The sequence below is a fragment of the Phyllostomus hastatus genome, unplaced genomic scaffold (genome assembly GCF_019186645.2).
Source record: "Phyllostomus hastatus isolate PE091 unplaced genomic scaffold, TTU_PhHast_1.1 phas_scaffold_78, whole genome shotgun sequence".
Taxonomy (NCBI): Eukaryota; Metazoa; Chordata; class Mammalia; order Chiroptera; family Phyllostomidae; genus Phyllostomus; species Phyllostomus hastatus.
This window is the reverse complement of record NW_025334041.1, coordinates 113001462-113021050: the sequence shown is the minus strand read 5'-3', so window position 1 is coordinate 113021050 and position 19589 is coordinate 113001462. Positions and strand designations below refer to the sequence as shown.

Here is a 19589-nt window from a genome sequence, read left to right as displayed (position 1 = left end):
TAGCAAAGGAGTGGAGAATCTTAATTTTAATTGCACAAATTGGGAACGTTAATCTTAAAAGTTTCCCAAGTAAATCATTGGTCTTAATCCTAAAATATGATTATTATACCAATAATAAATATGTATTTCTTAGCTTCACTGATAATGTAGAATAAATTATTATTATAACAGTAGCTACAACTACTTGGTGTACAGTATTACAACAGTTTGGAATCAAGGCTGCGTTCAAGCCCAGGCTTCGTCTCAGTGAGAAATCTCTTAGAGCAGGGGTCCCCAGCCCCTGGGCCATGCCCCAGTACACATCCCTCCCTCGGGGGCCTGTTAGGAACCAGGCCACGCAGCAGGAGGTGAGCAGGGGTGCTCGAGCTTCGCTTACTGCCTGAGCTCTGCCTCCTGTCTCTCCCTCCCCCCGCCCATGGGAAAATCATCTTCCATGAAACCAGTTGCTGGTGCCAAAAGGGTTGGGGACCACTGTGTTAGACGATTACAGATGTCACTTTGTATTCCTGTCGGTAAGCACACTCAGCCAGGACCAAGTTGGCCACAGTGGAGAAACGAGTACCGCATTAGCTAGAACAGTAGCTGCCTTTCTGGCTGCACTGGCCAGGACAGCATCGGAAGCGGAAGTCTTGTCCAGACACCACGTGGGAGCGTGAGGACACAGGCAGCCGTTGGTGCTCCTCGCACCAGCCTGCCGAGTAGGTCACTCCTGTAGGTGACTGCCTCCTTCCGGAAGGGCAGGAGGGCGCAGTGCGTGAATGAATGAACAAATGAGTGAACAAGTAAGTCAGTTAAAGCCTTGACAGGTCTTGAAAATCACACAGTGTAAGACATGAGTACGATTAATTCGTTTAATTCCGTGTCCTTATTGTGTTAAAATAAACGAGGAGACCCTTTCACCTGGCAAACCGTAGGCAGTCACGTGAGCAGTGATGACGCAGGTGGTGGACCAGAGGGTTCCCGTAGGGCTGTCTTCTTGTAGAGCCTCTTAATTTTGTCCAAGATGCGAAAGAACAGGGGTTTTCTTTCTTTTTTTTTTTTTCTTTTTTTTTAGTTGAACACACTGTTGCCACTTAGGGCTAAGGGGCGTGGTCAAACCTGAGGGGAAACCGAGTAACTGCTCCCAGAGAGGAAGTGTGTGGAGTCTGAGAGGGGTCAGTCCAGTGGCCAGTGGGCAGAGAGCAAAGGAAAGGGCGAGCTCCTTTTGTAATGGGCTGTGTCCTCTTTTTCAGGAAAAAAAAAAAAAAAGAGAAATTATTGGTAAGAATTTTTTTTGTCCAGAAAATCTCCACTTTATATATAAACGTGTGCTTATTTATTTAAAATCATCTTTCCAGTCATAAAACATAGGCACTCTAGCCTATTAAAGGAAGAAAAGTTTGGCCAGCCTTTTTTTCCCCCCGCGCTTGTGTCGCCCCCGTGGATGGAGCATGTTTCATTCCGCTGATGCTCTTGTCCAAGTGATGAAGTAACTGCTGGGCGTGGAGTGCGGAACCTCTCAAGGCTTTTATTATCAATCAATGTTTGTGTCACCTTCCCAGCTCTGTGGGTCCTTAACTCCTTTCGCCTCCTGTAAGTTTCAGTAGATATATCTCATTAACACTTTACTACTGAAATTTCTCAGGACTTGGTCACGGGAGGGAGCCCATAGCCCATACAAAAGCAGGACCTGTGCCCCTAGCGCCGGCCTCCAACACTGACCACCAATATATCCATCACCAGCCTGTTCATGGAGTGGCACATCCATCCTATTACATTGAGGGACCACTTTTCCTAATTAAATCCAGCAGTCCTATTCCTGGGTTTCTGGCATTTACATCCCAGAAGCACATGAGCCACTCCAAGCCTTGGCTGTGGAAGAGGGGTCATGGCCACAGGGAGCTCATTACACATCGCCCCGGGAGGTTTGGAGAGCAAAAGTCAAGTCATTCCGCTTAGTAACAATATCACTTCAGTGACCCTAGGTCTGAGTGCCTGGGCGTCATTGGAGACTTTTGGATTTTTCTGACCTCTGACAAAATCTTACTTTACCCAGGAAGAATAAGCACGGCTGTGACATCTGTCGCTGTAGGAAGTGCCCAGAGCTGCCGTGCAGAGGTAAGTGTGAAGGCGGGACCCTCCCCCCACCCCCAGAGCACCCAGGGGCCCAGCAACAAAGAACAGAAGGACATTACGTAAACGACACAATTTCAGTGATTGCTGTCTACTCTGACACAAGTGTCCCTCTCTGTGGGACCATCCTTTTCCCTCTTAATAGGATAAAAGCTCACAACAGAATTTACAGAAAGCCTATAACAGACAAGCGCATTGACCAAATTAATCACTGCTTAGCTCTTCAGTTTTACTTGTCTCGGGAACTTCAGCCTCCAGCACCTTTATCCTGACCTCCCTAGTCCCCCTCTGTCCCTGGTGGAAGGCTATAACTGATACAGCAAAGATCCCTTTGCAAAACCCCCAGAGCTGGGTGTGGCTGAGCAGTCTGCTCGTGTATTTTCTGGTAACCTGTTTCCATGAGAATTTTGACTTCAGGTCAGTAAGCACATGCCAGCCTGGCATTGTGTGATTGTGTGTAGGCCCCAACCCCAGCATGCGTACCTTTTATCTGGGGCTTCCCTCCCACTCAGGCACGGTCCTGATGCCGGGGAGCGTGAGCCCCTGTCCGCAGCCCAGCTGCAGCTTGGCCGCCCGCCCCACTGTGTTCTAGTCCGCAGCATGATCCACAGATGAAGCCATAAAAGACCCCTGACGTTTATTCTGTGGGTTTTCAAAGTTGGACAGTTGTCACCTCAATGGTGTTTTAAGGGGTTGAAATAAACAAAAACCCAGTCGCTGCTTTCATTGTTCTGTGGAACAAAACTGCGTTAGTTGGCAGGGGCCCAGGACTCCCTACTGGGTGACTCTCAAGTGATTATTCTGCACGTATGAAACACATGGGTAACATTTGCTGGGATATCAGTGCTTATTTATTGTATAAAAATGAGAAAGTTGAGTGAAAGGAGTAAACCTCAACTGTAATCCCACCAATAGGAGAGAAATATATTTGCAGGGGGGTTTCTATTTTTATTTTTTCAAAACTGAGAGCATATGGACTTACATTCTTTCTGTGTGTGAGCTGTCCTTCATAGACATGCCTTTGGGTGGCTGGGTAGTGTCACCTGTGAGGACACCTCAGGTCGTTTCACCAAGCTGCGTCTTCACCAAGGCTGCCTTCTGTCTGTGCAGAGGTCCCCGCGTCCACCAAGTCTCCTGTCCTGTCGGGCACCTGCCTGTCCATGGACGGCTACCCTCACAAAAACCAGGAGAGCTGGCACGACGGGTGCCGGGAGTGCTACTGCCACAACGGACGGGAGATGTGTGCCCTGATCGCCTGCCCGGTGCCTGCCTGCGCCAACCCCACCATCCGCCCGGGACAGTGCTGCCCGTCCTGCTCAGGTAAAAGCTGGCTGCCCTGTGCACACTCCCTGAGCAAGAGATCTCCACCTAGCATGAGACCTCGCAGGGTCTCGTCCCATCCGTGGCTCTGGACGGGGGCGGGGCGGGGGGAGAGGGAGGGGGGATGACCTGCAATGCATTTCAGTTCTCCGTGGTTTTTGTCAACAACAGCCACAAAGTCAGCCGGTGCTACAGATTATTAGCCGAAGACCAAAGAAAATTCTAAAGCTCATAACAGTACACTCCTTATTTTTGAATGGTGCACTCAGTTATATTGGTCTCAGAACTACATTTCTTTAAAGGTTTGTGAGCACATGTACTTAAATTCCAGTTCTTCATTTTATGGAGAGTGTAGTAAGGCTGAACATCACAGTTAATTGAGAGATTGGTGTCAATTTTATTCCATAAAAGCTTATTATTTATAAAGCAGTCTTGGAGATGAAGGGAATTACTGAAGTCCGTAGCTATTGCTCTTTTTTAAATTAATGGATGTGTGGCGTTCTTGCCAAACAGAGAAACTGAAAGTGACTGAACATCCAAAACATTTAAAATCATAATAATGGTCATCAAGATGAGTTTCCAGAAGAGCAGAACAGATAGAACTGAGCGGGGCCTGACTTCGGGTTGACAGGAACAGTGTTATTACAATGCCTCATCTGGTGTTTTGCATCCAAAGAGCTCAGCAGTTTCATACTCATTACTCCTTCCTCTGTGCAGGCCGCTTTGAGTTGGGGAGAAATACATGTAAACCATTTTTCATTTGGCAAACAAAGATCAAGTCCTTTACCCGATAGTACGTCCACTGGAAGGCTGGGGAGAAGGAGGTCTCCCATTCTTACATCAGATTTCTTTTAAAGTTGAAATGGAATTGTCAGATTTTGGAGTCATGATTACTTTTCCCCTGGTCCAGCTTGGTCCCGTATCTCCCCGTGGAGAAGTCCACTTCTGTAGTGGGTGCAGTCAGGAACTGAGGAGGTAGGGGGACACTGGATGTCTCTTCCAGCTCTGCGATTCTACACACCTCGCATCTATGGGATCCAAGTGACGGGCAGCCCTCATGGGCCCCTGTGAAGGGCCAGGCCGCCGGAGGCTCTGTGTTCCATTTCTTCCCATCGTTCGGGCAGATGTGCTCTGCATCTAAACAATTTCCTTACACACGTTTTGCTAGTTGAAGATGAAAAACCACGCATATCCACTGCAGCAGAAGCTGAATGAGCAGTTTGACGAGACAAAGCTCTGTGTTGACTCTTTGGGAAAGGAAAAATGTGTTCCAGTGGAGACCCCTTGCTTCCATTAGAGGCACGAGTGTGTCATGGAGTGAGGGCCGCACCTGGGTCTTTGCTGAACACGCCCTCATTGAAGACGGGGTCAGGCTGGTGGCAACGCAGGGATGTTCTGAGAGCAGGTGGTTGGGGTTGGCTTAGGAACTGGAAGTTAGTGGAGCCAGAGCTAGTTTTCTGTGCTGCAGAGATGTGGTAAGTGCAAGTGCAGGCCCACACCCAGTTATTGCCGTGTCATTGTGGGTGTATGTATGAACACACATATATTGTACATTGCTCTACAGGAGTGGACAGAAAGTGTACATGATACAAATAAATAATACAGTGAGCAACAAATAAAAGTACAAGGACAAACGCTCACAGACTCGCGACTGTAAACCTACTTTTGCCCACCCCTGTGTATGGATGCACAGGCATATTTTCTCCAAATATCTTTATTTAAGTGACTTGTCACATACGGATTCTTCTGACTAGAGGCCACAGAACAGTTGCATTCATGGACACTTGCCTTAAAGAATATTTTCTCCCCTCTCCACTCAAGAATCAGCTGGATTTTGGGTTTGGACCCCCTCCTCCAGCTGAGCTAAGCGAGCAGCTCCTAAACTCTTCTGACGGAAGATTTACCAAATGATATTGTTTCTTAGTTTTTTCCCTCACTTCCTCACCCTCTACCTCCTTCAGCTCCATCTCTCTGGCCACTGTCATGCTTTGCCTCGAGGTGCACGGTATATACACAGAGCCAAGGGAATTATTAGCAAAGAGACCGGCAAGCATCATTTGTCTTCTGACCACTTCTCTGCATACCAGCCTTTAGAAGGGCAGATTACATCTGTCTTCTCCACGTCCTTTTGAAAGCAGTAAGGTAGTCGTCTTCCAACATTAGTGTCTTGATGCTCTTTGGCACAATGTTTCACTTTCACTGTAAACCACGAGAAAGACACTTTGGTCGTGGTGCCCCAGCTCCATTTTCCTTTCGCCTTCCTCTCCACTTTCCTCATTCACTGGAAGCCTTGGTCCAGGGCTCACGAATGGAAGCGCTGGCTGACGTCAGTTTTCTGTTACGTGTCCGCTCGGTCAAAGTCGCAGTCACACAAGTTACCCTGAGATGGAGCCGTGTGGACAGTGACCTCCTCAACTGGAGGTCGGCCCCCACCCCTGCATCTCATCGGTGTTGACTGTTGTGCTGGCCACCCCTTGAAAATGACAGCCCGGGAGCCCTGAGGCGATTTCAGCTCTGGGCGTCTGCACAGACAGGGTGGTTCTTCTGGGGCCCGATCTCTGCAGAGCGCCAGGCCTGCTGCGCTCGCCGCGCTGTCTCCAGACTGCTGCTCGGCGGGGCTCGGCACTGTCAACACCTCCTTGAAGTGCTTGTTGCATTTGGATTACACGAGTTTGGTTAACGTCTTCATGCTTCTCACTTCCTCAGCACAACTTCAGGGCCACGCCCAGAACCTCTAGACACTGTCAACATTGAGTTCCCTCTCTGTCATTATCACCTCCCCAAGAGGCCAGAATCGCCTCTCCTCTGGGGAAAGAAAGCATAGTCAGCATCAGCCTCTGAGCATTCACCTCTCTTCGTGATGCTCTCGCCAGACAAATGTTTTTTCTCAGGTGAGGGTTTTCCAGCCCTTGATTCTGCAAAAACATTCCTGCTCAGTTTGCTGGCAGGGGACCTGGATTGGGGTGTGGCCCACTCAACAGCAGGGTGTATTTCCAAGTATAAATGTACTCAGAGTCCCAGAGACAATGGAGAGGACGGAGCACAGAGCAGTTGGGCATTGTGTTGAACCTGGAGGCATGTCCGTGATACAGACATAGACTTGGGTTCAAATCCCTTGTCTGCCCTTAATACTCAGCCCACAGTTTCTTCATATGTAAAATAGGTTAACAGCAAGGTCAATGTAAAGAGTAAATGAAATAACACATGTGGGGCACTTTGCATGGAAATCGACCATAACAAACATTCACATAAATTTTTTTAAAAATCTTCATTCTAAATAGTTCCCACATATTCACAGAGATCCCTTAAGAGGCTCGAGTTCTTTTCTCTAGGGTAGGAGTTCTTTCCCTGTAATTTCTCTTGTTGGATTCTCTCGTTATTGACAAATTCAAACCACTTGAATCTCATTCCTAAAACTAACTCTTCTGCTATTGCCTTTGATTTATTTCAGTGCATGGAGTATTCCTTTATTCTTATCTTGGTAAGAGCGGAGTGAGACAGTTCACGGTCAGTCCATCTGTCCCTTAAAGCAGACAGCACCAGGTTCTCGGAGCATCGGTGTGACTGCTGATGAACAACTTCTCATGCTCTGATTTTGCGTCCTTCCTCAGATGATCTCGTGGTGCAGAAGCCAGAGCTCAGTGGCCCCTCCATCTGCCACGCGCCTGGGGGAGAGTACTTTGTAGAAGGAGAAACGTGGAACATAGACTCCTGTACTCAGTGCACGTGCCACAGTGGGCGGGTGCTGTGTGAGACCGAGGTGTGCCCGCCGCTGCTCTGCCAGAACCCCTCGCGTACCCAGGACTCCTGCTGCCCGCAGTGTGCAGGTAACCCGCGCCGGGCCGGGCACACATGGTGGGAGGGCTGCCGCTCAGCTTTGTCACCTTGCAGGGCCAGCAGGTTGAACCCCCCATGTGGGAGGGTCCCAACGCCAGTCACCAGGAACCCAGGCAGGAACATGTAGCAGCCTGCTTTCTCAGTTCATCCCCTCTGGGGGCCACGTATTTGTGAATTCAGTGTTCCTGGCACCTGAGTTGGCTTTTAGAACAACAACAACAACAAAAGGTGATTGTTTCTTTCTGCCATTTTTTTAACCCTGCTGCACCAAATTATTCCAGATCATTTTGCTGATGTGAAAAGTCACCTTTGCCTTTAACAAATGAGAAGAGCTGTTATTGATAAATAATATCAGTAATATTTTTTGACATACAGAAGAAGGGTGGTGAAGATTCTTTGAGAATGTTAAATGGGAATCACTAAAATATACATCATGCTCACTCCCTCAAACCTGTGATGATTAATAAGTTAATACCCAAAGGAATTAAGTGACTAGCACTGCATGTGCGAAGAGTAATATTGTTTTCTTCCTTTTATTCTTAGATCATCTGGCTGTAGCTGGAAAATTTATGGTCATGAAACAAATATAATCAAATTTTGTCAGGATTTTAAACATAAGTTACTGGTTTGTAACTAAAGTAGCACTTCAAATTAACACTAGAATGTATGACTTTTTTCCAAAAGATATCTAATTTGTATACATAAAATTACCAAGGTGACAGGTCACTAGTTTTATTTTGTTGTTGCTTAATCTTTCATCTCTCCAATTTAAATCAATAACCATTTCCCTTCTAAATGTGTATTCTTAGGCCATTTCTACTCAGTAAAACAACAACTCGTGCGTTTTATTAAATACGTTTTTTTCACATTGGGTTATCTAGTCAGCTGGCCAGAACGCACTGCCCTATCATTACATCCAGCATAGTCTGTGTCCACACTCATCCTGGGTCCGCGCTGGTAGTCTTTCTTCACTCGCATCCGATGAACTTGCAGGAGTAGCCACACACCCACTGTTGTTCGCGTGCACTGCTGCCCAGGTACAGCCATCGTAGTACCAAATCCTTGGTATAATTAGAGCATGTTAATCTGAGAAGCTTAATTAGCGCCGCATCCTTTCTGGTATGGAATCGTTCGTATGTATTACACCGTTAGGATATGTATAGCCTAGCCTCTACCATATATTCATCGTTATTACTGTTTGAGCATACATTACCCTGACTATTCCCACCCTCCTAGTAGAAACCACTGTGAGTGGTCGCTCCGTTGGTGATCACGAAGTTACATCCATTTAGGTGTTCCTTTTGCAAATACTGTGGAATGCCTGTATTGAGCCATGGGGATCCCCAGGTTAATGAAAATAGATACAACTCCTGTCCTATGGAGCGATAAATAATCCAAAAGGATAGCCGGACAATCCAGTAGTCTGCATTTAAGGTAGTAATGACAAAGTGAGAGGATCGCCTAAAGGAAAGAGTTCAGAGCACAAAACACCCAGGAAGCTTAAACTGAAGTGGCAAGTACCTTTGGTACCACTTGTGTAAGATCTGAGGGCAAATACAGGGGTGATTAAGGAGGGGGAACAGTGTGGGGGGAAGAACTTCTCCATGACCGGTGGCCCAAATTCACTGGCAGGACCCCTGACTAGACTCAGATCGGCCCAAAGATCGGCTGCCTGAAACAGCGCCCCCTGACTACGATGAGGTGAAAGTTCTTAGAGCTGCCTCCCAAGGCGAGCGTGCATGTGCAGAGGCCCCGCACACTCCCTGCAGGGCGGAGGTGCACCACCGCTGCGTGCCTGGCTTCACTTCTCGTTCATGAACGTGCACCTGGGCGCCGGTGCCTCTCCTCACACATAATCTGAGAGAGAACTTGAAGCGATAACCCTCATCTTAAATGTGAGGATTTTGTTTTATACATCAGTATCACAAAGGTGAAGAAGAGCATATCTAGACTCTGTGTTTTAAAATCAGTCACCACCCCATAATTGATCTTTTCGAACTTTCCATTCATAGCTGTAGTACACTGATAAAAAGATTAAAAAGCCTTAAAATACAAAACATTAATTTCTTCCTATCACAGTAAATGTCAACAAGTAGCATCAACAAACGCTGTGTTACACATCTGCCGTGGAAAAATACCCTCTCTGCTCTCAGGACACTCGCGTGCTCAGGCGGGCCAAAGGTGACGCATACGTGCAGGAGCAGAGCAGCTCCTGCAGAGCTGCGTCCCTCGTGGTGGTTGTATCTCCCAGGAGGGTTGCCGTCCGCTCTGTCCTTCAGCGCTGCCTCTCCTCGGCCCGGTCAGTGTGCTGCCGGGTCGGGAAATGGGTTCGTGAAGATCGAGCACCCCGCAAGTGATGATCCTTCACCAAAGTGAAAAAGGGAGAGAGCCGAATAGAGGGAAAATAAAAAGAGTAGGTGAACACCAGCACGAGACCCAGTAAAAGCAGAATAAGAGAGTTAATATTTGGAAGCAGAAGTATGAAGAAGGCATCTGGGGCAGGAAACGTAGGAAGAGAGGCCCAAAGAAGGAGTAACAGTAGGCACGGTTCCCACGGGACCTTTTCAGGCAGTTGGGACTTGGAGAGGAGTCGCCCCCTGCCCAGGGGAGGAAGCTGCACCGCGTCCGCGTCTGAGCTCCAGCTCTCATTGCAGCATTTCCGGCACGTCTCGGGGTCCTTGGGGGGCTTCTCCAGGCCCCAGTAAGAGGCCTCCAGACTCTAGGATACTCATTTCAGCTGTCATTTCAGAGTGTTGTTGATGCCGTCCCTGCTTCCTCTTCTAAATTTTTAGACTTGGGGTCCGACATTGCTTGAAAGAGCGAAGCTATCCTAACTTGCAGAAACCTTGTGGCAATTAGCAGAGCCCAGCAAGGACTGGAGTGTGAGTTGTCCTAATATCCAGCCAAGGCAAACGTTTGCGTGTCAATCTCTTAAAAAGAAATTATTCCTGGACATGGATGACCCAGAGAGGTCACTGAGGAAGTAATCCCGTCTTAGTCGCTGACTCATTTGGAAGTGGTCTGTGGTCCTAGAGCACCTTTGGAGCAGTGGGACTGAGGGCTGTGTTTTGGTCGTGACTGCGCTGGGGGCTGGTAATAGGTGGTGTGGTTACACAAGTTGAAGGGGAAGGTGTGGGCCCATTTTATTGTGCTGGCTTCTTCCATCCCTCAGGCAGGGCCCAAAATAAAGCCACCTTGCTCCTCACAGAGGCTCTAACTGTCAGGGCAAACTCGTTGGCCCCAGGGCGCACTCACGAGGTGGGTGGAAGGGCATGCGTCATTGAGAGCTGCTGACTCACTGTGATAACTGCAAGTCCCTCGCAGGTATTTCTGTTTCGTGGCTGAAAATAGCACAGTTCCTGAAGTGGAACCTGAGAGGGCGAATGATCATCCTTATGACCACGCGCCCCCTGAGGAATTAGGTCTCGTAGATGTTTGCTAGGTAGGACCCTCGTGGACTCGAGTCGTGAAGGGGGTTAGAAGTACTTTCTCTCGTAATTATCACATAATTACCTCATAATTATGAGGTTTCTCAACTAAGAACCTCACTAACATATTTCTCTCTGTTATGTCCCAGTCATTTTTCTGCTTGAAGTTATAGTTTTCATGTAATTCTCAGTAAAGGACTGGACCCGAAGGGAAGTCTGGGTTTCCTGGTGGCGTCCTTTCCCATTTCAAGGGGTCACTAGGTCTGGGAAGCCTCCAGTCACTGTCTTTAAACAGCAGAGACAGACGTGATTTCCCTGTGGGCGCATCCTTATCAGTGATTTGGTTTCCCAACATCTTTCAGCCATTCATGTGAATGCCTGAATGTTGGAATATTACATACAGGTGTTTGAGGGTGGGTGTGGTGAAAATATTTGGGTATTGCTTACTTAGGACCGCTTATTGTAGCTGCAAGCAGGGGAAAGCCCAGCTGCAGTTTCCAGACAGGCGGAGGTTCTTCTCCATGCATTACAAGACGCTCAGATGTGGGTGTTTATTAGCATGAGTCCAGTGTCTTGGTGACATCGAGGCCTTTGTCTCAACAGGCGGGATAAGGATGTTGCAGCCACAGGTAACGCATTCATATTCAAGACAGGAGAATGTGGAAGGATGGCAGTAACACCGCTTCCACCCTTCGTTTAAGAAAGGGAAAGCTTTTCCAGAAATCCCCTCATTAGCCGCTAGGCCCCACTGGCCACAACCAGGTGACGGCCCTCCCGAGCTGCAGGGGAAACTGGAAAAGCAAGGAGCAGGATTGTCCAGTTTGACTTATACCCTCTGTGACTCCAGTCCTGAACCCCGCCTCCTGCTGCCCCCGCCCCCCGTGCCACACACACACACACATTATCAGGATTTTATTAAGCCGAGGAAGAACAGTAGAGTGGATATTGTGCAAGCAACTAATAGAATCTCTGCAACAGATCTTTCGTGGTTTCCATTGTTTGGCTTTAAAATTCAACAATCTGCCTGAATCATACTTGCCATTTCAAGGCTGAGACTTTTTGTTTTTTAAGGAGCGTGGCACACAAAGCCTGGGTGACTGAGAGTGCTTTCTGCGGGACAGAGTGAAACTCGCTGCATGGCCCGCACAGCTGGGGGCCTGCAGCGTCTTCTCCCCGCTGACCTCCTGTTCCCTTTTTCAGACGCACCTCTCCAGCCTTCCACGCCCCACAACGACAGTGTGCCTAGTTACTGCAAGAACAGCGAAGGGGAGATTTTCCTGGCCGCCGAGTCCTGGAAGCCCGACGTTTGTACCAGCTGCGTGTGCATGAACAGAGTGATCAGCTGTTACTCCGAGTCCTGCCCATCGGTGTCCTGTGAAAGGCCCGTGTTGAGGAAAGGCCAGTGCTGCCCCTACTGCATAGGTAAGACCAAGAAAAACCATCCTCCGTCTCCGCCTGGGGCCACTACATCTGCAGTGACAGCCACATACCTAGATCTGCTGACATTTTTGAAATCTGGTTTTCTGGTTGACGTGTCAGACAGGGGACAGATGTGGAAGATGTGTTCCCAAGCTAAAACACAGTAAGAATAAAATGTCCTGAGAACATCATGATGTTACAACCCTGTCACGTTCTGTGGGGCTGCTCTGCCATCTCAGGGTCCCCAAGGCCAGAGCTGTCACCCTGACATTTACAGCGGTCCTTTGTTCCACACAGAAGCCCTGGGTCCCGTTGCAGCACACCGAGTGCCTGTTACTCGCCGCTGCCTTGCCATCAACTAACCACAATATACGAACCTCATCTCCGAGGTAGTGCCTCTGTCTGCAGGCGATTAATTGATTTCATTTCATCCACACCGTTGTCCATCTTCAGGGCCTAGGGACACAAAGTGAGGCCTGAGTAACTGACAGAGCCCTCTCCTTCCTGTGACCCTGGGGGGTATATCTTGTGAGCAGAGGACACATGTATATGAGCCCCTGGCATCCATATGGAAACCGGTCCTGTGAACAAAAGCCAGATGCTGTTCTGGAGTCCAGAAGGCGAGGCTCAAACAGCTGGCAGCTCTAATAAAGGCACAGTCCCTGCTCCCAAGGCTCTCGCTCTCCTTTATCGCTTCTGTGTCAAGTAAAGCTCATAAAGTCAAGTGAAAGACAATGACGTATCTCAATCCAGTAGTGAGCCTCTACCAGAATAGCAGGTGAAAAATCAGGCATGCTGTATTAATTGCAGGTAGTGTGCATCTTTTGTTGGGGAATTTTGCATGCTGTCTTGATGCAAGTCGTGGCGTGTATTTGAGGAGATATCTGAGGAGAAGGAGAGATGATTTAGGCGCAGAGCTTTGTAGCAACTCCCATAGATGAGCCTTTGACTGGTGCTCAGGTGCACATTGGCCATGACTCGAGCTTATCAGAACAGCTCTGCTCCTTGACTGTGACCTCTGGCCTCTGCACAGAGGGCCACCTCCTCTGAGTCTTATTTTGCATGTTGGTAGACAAAAAGTGGAAGGATGTTTTAAAAACATAATTTCTGCTCTCAGGAATTTTACAAAGCTTAGGTAGTGGTCTAAGAGTATTTAAATTCATGTTCGGAAGCTAGATTCTCTTTAATAGGTTGACCATTTATGTAATTTCTTCTTCAAACCATGATGCTTTTGAGAGTACAGTGGGATCTACTAGGAATCTTTGACGGGACAACAGCTGTAGACCAGGCAAGCAGGGCCATGAGCTGACTCTACCTTTTCATGCTGGGGCGTCGGGTTCCACTGTAACACTCATCAGCTTTGTAACTCCTGAGGGAAGCCAAAAATATGTCAAGGAACACATCTAGCTTCGTGCTGCTGCTGATCCTGTCAAAGAGCTGACCAAAATTTCTATGAAAAGTAGCCTGCCTCTGGTCTGAATAAATAAGATTGAAATAAAAGGCATACCTATTTACTTTATGAAAAAGGTATACCTTTTTATTTATTTAACATAAAAGGCCACTAGTTCAGGCTGGGGGCTGGAGGGAGGAGGCTGTAGAGCCAGTATCACCCCCATACTGAAATGTCAGAATGTTAGTCCCAAGAGAGACGGTCCCTGGGTCCACCAGGGGGCTTGGACCACACTCAGGAGGCCAGGGATGGAGCAGTGAACGTCTCCTGTGGTGAGAGTTCTCAGATTATTTTGTTTAGATAAAAGTTTCTGTTATGTTTTGCTACTTAATTGATACATTTATAATTAGTACATCGCTCAAATAGTAAATTTGTTTCCAAATGATAATGGCAAATCATTTCTCTTTCTCACAAAACCTATTTAACACATTCAAACTCATGAAAAGACAGCTGCAAGTCATAGTATTCTATGCCCTTGCTTTAAAATTTTTTTTTTACTTTTATATTACCTATCCCAATTTCTGCATCATTGAGATGATATACTCTTCTTTAGTATACAGAGGGAAATACCAATTTGGTCCAAATTTGTGATTTTGATTTTAAGTTAAATTACAAGCACTTTTAAATTTAAGTTAAATTGCAACTGTGGCTCATATAAGCTCTTAATGGTGTACTGGAAATTTTGTTTCTGTTACATCTTCCCCCACGGGTACCCCCCACCCCCACTACTAACTGACACAGGTGTAATTGTATCCCATAAACCTGTGGTTTATCTTCAGGGGAACATATTGGGGACACTTACCAATTGTGGAGCATGCTGTGTGCGGCTGCTCCTCAGTCATTCACCTTAATGCTTTCACACGTTGTTTTGTCACTGAAATAGTCATGAATCCCCTTCTGCATTCTTTATACTTACTTTGCAGGTAGCCTTGCTCGATTAGCCTCCACCCTTTCTCCCCACTGTGTCCAAGCTTGCAAAGTCAAGTTCAGTTCATGACTGTGAGGTAGGATTTTCTGACTCTCCAGTTTGCTCCCTCCCTCTCTCCAGGCTCACCCTCCTAGCAATTTCCCACCCACGTGGTCCCCCGTAAGGAAGGTGCCAAGCCTCACAGTACTAGTAACACCTGCAGGCAGTCATGTGCCTCAGTGGCAAAGCCTGTAGCAGCCTCCAAAGATCACCTAGCGAAGGAAGAAGATGGGAAGGCCCGCGTTTTGCGTGTCTTAAAGCACCCCGCTGTCTCTCCAGGGGGCAGCGAAGACCGGTGCTTGCGCCATCTCCCGTCCTAGGCTTTCTCACATTGAACCCAGCTCCGCCTTAGTCCAGACCATTGTCCCCGGGATCCCGTGTGCTTCACCCCCACCCGCAGCGCTGGCCTCCCCATGGCTGCGGATCTCCTCCCTGGACAAAGCTGCTCCCTGAGCAGCCACACACGGATCTCTGAACACCTCAGACCTGCCTTTCATCTGACTTCTTCTTTCCTTGTGATAAAACCCCTTAACAAAAGCATGCTTGCTTTTACCTTGCGAAGTATTCTTTTCTCTTCCCATAAGAAAATTGCAAGGCGGTAATCCCTCTAAAAGCAGTGTAATTACGAGGTGTTGTGTTCCTTTCAGCTCAGTGATCAAGTCACGGACGTGCAGTGGTGTTGCTTCTCTCTGATGTGCGAAGGCCTCACATTATGTGTGCCAATTTAGTAGGATGTGTAACACAGACATAATAGGAGTGACGACTAATTTAGAAAGTGAACAGCTTTGTCTAATTGCTTATAATACCACACTGATCTTCAGCCAGCAAATGATTAATAATATTTCTCCTTAATAGAGGCGATGCCTGCACCTTATGGCAAGTCAGTCCAGTGCGGCATTCTGTTCATTTTTGCTTGGACATGTTCGTCTGTTTAGGTGTCTTTTCCTAGAGATAAATGCAGATGGTGTCCCTTCGGAACGCCTGCTGATGGTCGTGCGTTTGACTCAGCCCAGGAGGCGAACATAGTAAACACAGGGGTGGGCAGAAGTAGGCTTACCATCGTGAGCATGCTAAACACAGTGTCTCCTTGAGTTATCACTTGTTAATTATTGTCGTGTGTATTTGTACTCTCACTGCAAGCCTACTTTTGCCCATCCCTGTATTTCATGTCCCAGCTCTAATCAAAGATACACAACCCATGGAATTAACACATTGTGCATTTTTGGGCCACAGTGTTACGGCATCTTCATTGGAAGGTTTCTCACAGCTGGTTCTCCAAGGTGTTTTCTTAAGATTATAAACTTCTTTGTGTTTCTTAAAATTGTCAACTTCTTTGTGTCGGAAAGAAAACTTACTTTGGAGCCAGAGGGCTGTGGCCCCACCTCAGGCGTGTTCTCGCCACGTGTCCCGGCGACACGACATCGTCATGGCTCAGTCGCCTCGTCTGTGAGACGGGAAGGAGAGTGTCGTCTTGGGTGTCACTGAAGTGCCGTGGACGTGGGTGGACTACATGGGTGAGCGTACTTAGTGAACAGTCAACACGGCGTGAGTGTGAATTGGCGCCATATCTCTTCTCACCCCGAACAAGGCGGATACATGTAACATACCTCACATTGATTCTGGTCTTTCACTTTAAATAGAGCACCTGTCTGTCTTCCTGCAAGAGGAAGGCTTTGGAGAGGGCAGCCCGATGACGGGCTTTTAAAGGACAAGATTGGTTTGAATGACGCTGCGGTGGTGGGCCTCGTCGTCCTGTACCCTCTCAGCGTAAAGGGGCCCTCCGTGCCCGCTTCAGCCCCTTCCTGCAGTCCAGGCAGGAGCAGCGCGCTTCCGAAGGGGTTGCGGGGCAGCTGTGTGAGGCTGCCCCTTGCCCACAGACCTCAGAGATCCACTGGCCTTTCATGCCTCTGGATGCCGCCTCGGGAGAGAGAAGGGAGCTCTTTTATTTTTTTGTTGGCAAGTCCTTGAGCTCATTGACATGACCCACTGTGATTCCTGGGAACGGAGCAGGGTGCTTCTCAGCAGGGCAGACTTGTAGGGCAGAGACTAGGGTGGCTTCCTGTGTGTCCCTCAGCGCCCTCAGTTCCTGTGGCCCCTACGCCACAGCCCCGGTGGTCACAGTCAGTGCTGGGGTGACTTAAACGGGAGGGGTGGGAGGAGAAGGCTTCACTGTGGATTGTTTGGAGGGTGTAAGGCTGAAAACATTCTGGTTGTCATGCACTGTACTAACTTTGGAACGGGTCTAAAGCTGTCGCCGCAAAAATAAACAGTGTTTGATTTCAGTTTGTCGAGGTCTCCACCTCCGCCCTAGGAAGCATCTCGTCTTGCTCATTCCACAAGCAGCTCTCAGGGTCCTTTTCAGGCCCCCAGCTGTGTAAGCAGAAGCTCAAGTTGCTCTGGTGAACTTGTCTTATTTGAAAGAGTTCTGTTGCACAGAAGGGAGACTGACATTGTTTCCAGGGAACCCACCAGCAGGTGCCTTTCCCTTATTCCTGCGCAGGAGGCCAGCCCTGATTGGAACCCCTCAAAGTCAGGGAATGCCCCCTCTAGGAGGATTCCGTGTCTGCTGAGGAAATGTAATCAGATGGGAGGGAAGTCCACCCCCACACCCTCCGGAGGGGCTGGCGGAGTATTCCAACAGCACGTGGCTGCGACATGATGAAATGTCACCCGTAGGTTCGGACACTGGACACTCAGGGGTGTCCAGGTGCTTTCCCCCCAAGGTTTTCTGGACAAGATTCTGTACTCGACTCTTACCCAGAGAGCCTCCTGTAAGTCCTAGAGGAAATGTTATGTTTTCCTGCTTTTACGGGCCACCTCTGTCTTCCATTGTGAGTGTCCCTGCCTGCCTTTTAGACAGTGTGACGTATTTTCAAAATGATTTCTGTGTTTCATCTCCATGAACCTACGGGCACATCTTGGGTTGTAGGCCTTGTGAGAAATGAGACCTCATTTAAAGTTGAAAATAGAATGTTTCCTTGAACTTTTGTCCATAAAGTGCTTAATTACCCCGTAACTGCTGCTTCATATAAGGATTCGGGTCCTTGAGAGATAGATCATTGTCTTTGCCTGTGATAGGAATCGGGCAGAAATCACTGTGTTCAGCAGTTTGACAGGATTTCTGCTGTAAATAGACCCAGACTCCCATCTCAAGAAACAGGTGGAATGAAAGAAAGCGATCATGGTCTTCCAGGCAAAGCTGTGGTCAGGTCATCTCCAACGGCGGTCATGGCGTCGTACAGAGATCGGAGTTGGCCTTCCCAGTAACCTTGTCCCGGTTCTTTCTCTTTATAAAAATGAATGATGAGTAGATGTTTCATTTATTAGAAGCTAAAGGTTATTAAAGTACTCGAGTTTTGAGTTAAATCAATGAACATTTTTTGCATTTTTAGCCAAAATCCATAAATCATTTGCTGATAGCATTACTATGTGTTAGATCTCTCTGTCTCGTTAAAGTTGTCCAAACTGCCGGCCTCACTTCAGCACGACAACAGCTGAGTTACAGTCTCACGTTCTCTCCCAGTCCGCGGAGCTCCAGGGAGCCAGTGTGTCCAGGGCCGGCTACCCTCCCCTGTGCCTGCCGGCCCCCACGCGCCTCTCAGCGACCTGCACGTTATTTATTGTATTTCTTCTTCGTCATGGTTTCTGTCCGTCTCCTCTTTATGTAAACAAAGTAAATGGTTTCACAAGCAGGAGGCACACACGTTGTATTTAGCCTCAACTTGAGGTACAGAAATGAAGATGGTGTCACAGGCCAGGGATGTCAGTGTCTTGTCAATTACGAAAGTAAAATATAAGGAAACGGAAATGCCTTCCGGGGGGTGAGAGAGAGAGCACTGTGATGGACTGGTCCACTTACAAGCCCAAATTCTTACAAGTAACCCCCTACCGACCTCAGCCAGCTGGGTCATTGGGGGGACCTGGCTGCTCTTTCTATGCCCTTTCCTAAATTGTGTGTTACCCATAGTGCACTTCGCACCTTTCTCTGCCTGCCTCAATGATTTCTTTTCATCCCTCGAGCCTCAAACTTAAGAAACCAAATGGACATATCGTGTTGTTAGCAGGGCCAGCAATTTGCACATCTTTTCAAAACATTTGGCTCATCTCTTCTGACCTGGTCTAGAAGCGTCTCCCCGAGGGCAGAGGCTGCACCCCTGCGCTGCATGTTCGGAGTACTGCGCTCCATGGCCACCTGCAGGAGGGCCCGGCTGCCCACACCACCCCTGCCCTGGATTATTTTGCAGTGGGACTTGCTCTGAGGGTAGGAGCTGCATTTAGTTTCTTGGCCGCTGGGATCCCAGAGTCAGTTACTTTTCAGGACTTGGAATAGTACCCTGGAGATTTGAGAGAACTATTGCAGTTGCTAAAGCGGCCTGACTTCCTCCCAGGAAGTTAGTTACCCCTCCGCCAGGATGCTGACTCCATGACCACCACTGCCAGATTTAGCACCTGGAGTGTTTGTGCAAGCAGGATGTCTCCTGGCAGACAGGGCAAGTCCGACTAGAACATAGGTTCACAGGGAGTGGGGTTTTTGCGTTCCTCCTCGGAGGAGAGAGGAGGGGAGAATCTGGAGATGCTTTCCTTCCAAGGGCTGATGTCGATCCCTCATCATGGTCAGATTCCAAGCAGGGCTGCAGCTGCCCCATCAGTGATTCCCAGAAGCCCGAACTGTATCTTCATAGAGGAGGAAAACCTAGAGTCTGGGTTTTCCCAGGTGTTACAGTGTAATCAGCAAAGTAGTTCATGAGTAAAAGCATAGTCCAACTTGAATAGCATGTCAAGGCTTCTTTTCTTATCTGGAGAGAAGGGTGAACAGCTGGGGAGAGGTCAGCCTGATAGGAGTTAGCATTTCAAGCCCTCGGCCTTTTTCATCCCTTTTTGTACCAGCTGGAACCGAGGGAGATGAGAGGAGAAAAAAACCCACGTGAATTCTCCAAACTCCACCACTGTAAGACATTGCGTGTTTGTGTTGTAGCCCTAGATGATGCAAAGGCAGCGTTGCTTCTCTGTGAATGCAGAAGGGGCCATGTGTCTGAACCTGCGCGTTGAGTGGCTC

At 48.3% G+C, this 19589-nt stretch overlaps 1 protein-coding gene across 1 annotated transcript in view; it reads left to right on the top strand.

Annotated features, from left to right (window-relative positions):
* CRIM1 (cysteine rich transmembrane BMP regulator 1) overlaps positions 1-19589 on the top strand; it is a 180504-nt gene that overhangs the window by 146754 nt on the left and 14161 nt on the right. The window contains exons 10-13 of the mRNA XM_045826977.1: positions 2036-2097; positions 3223-3432; positions 7044-7259; positions 11898-12119. Coding sequence (XP_045682933.1) covers positions 2036-2097; positions 3223-3432; positions 7044-7259; positions 11898-12119 — 710 coding nt within the window. The remainder of the gene's footprint in view (positions 1-2035; positions 2098-3222; positions 3433-7043; positions 7260-11897; positions 12120-19589) is intronic.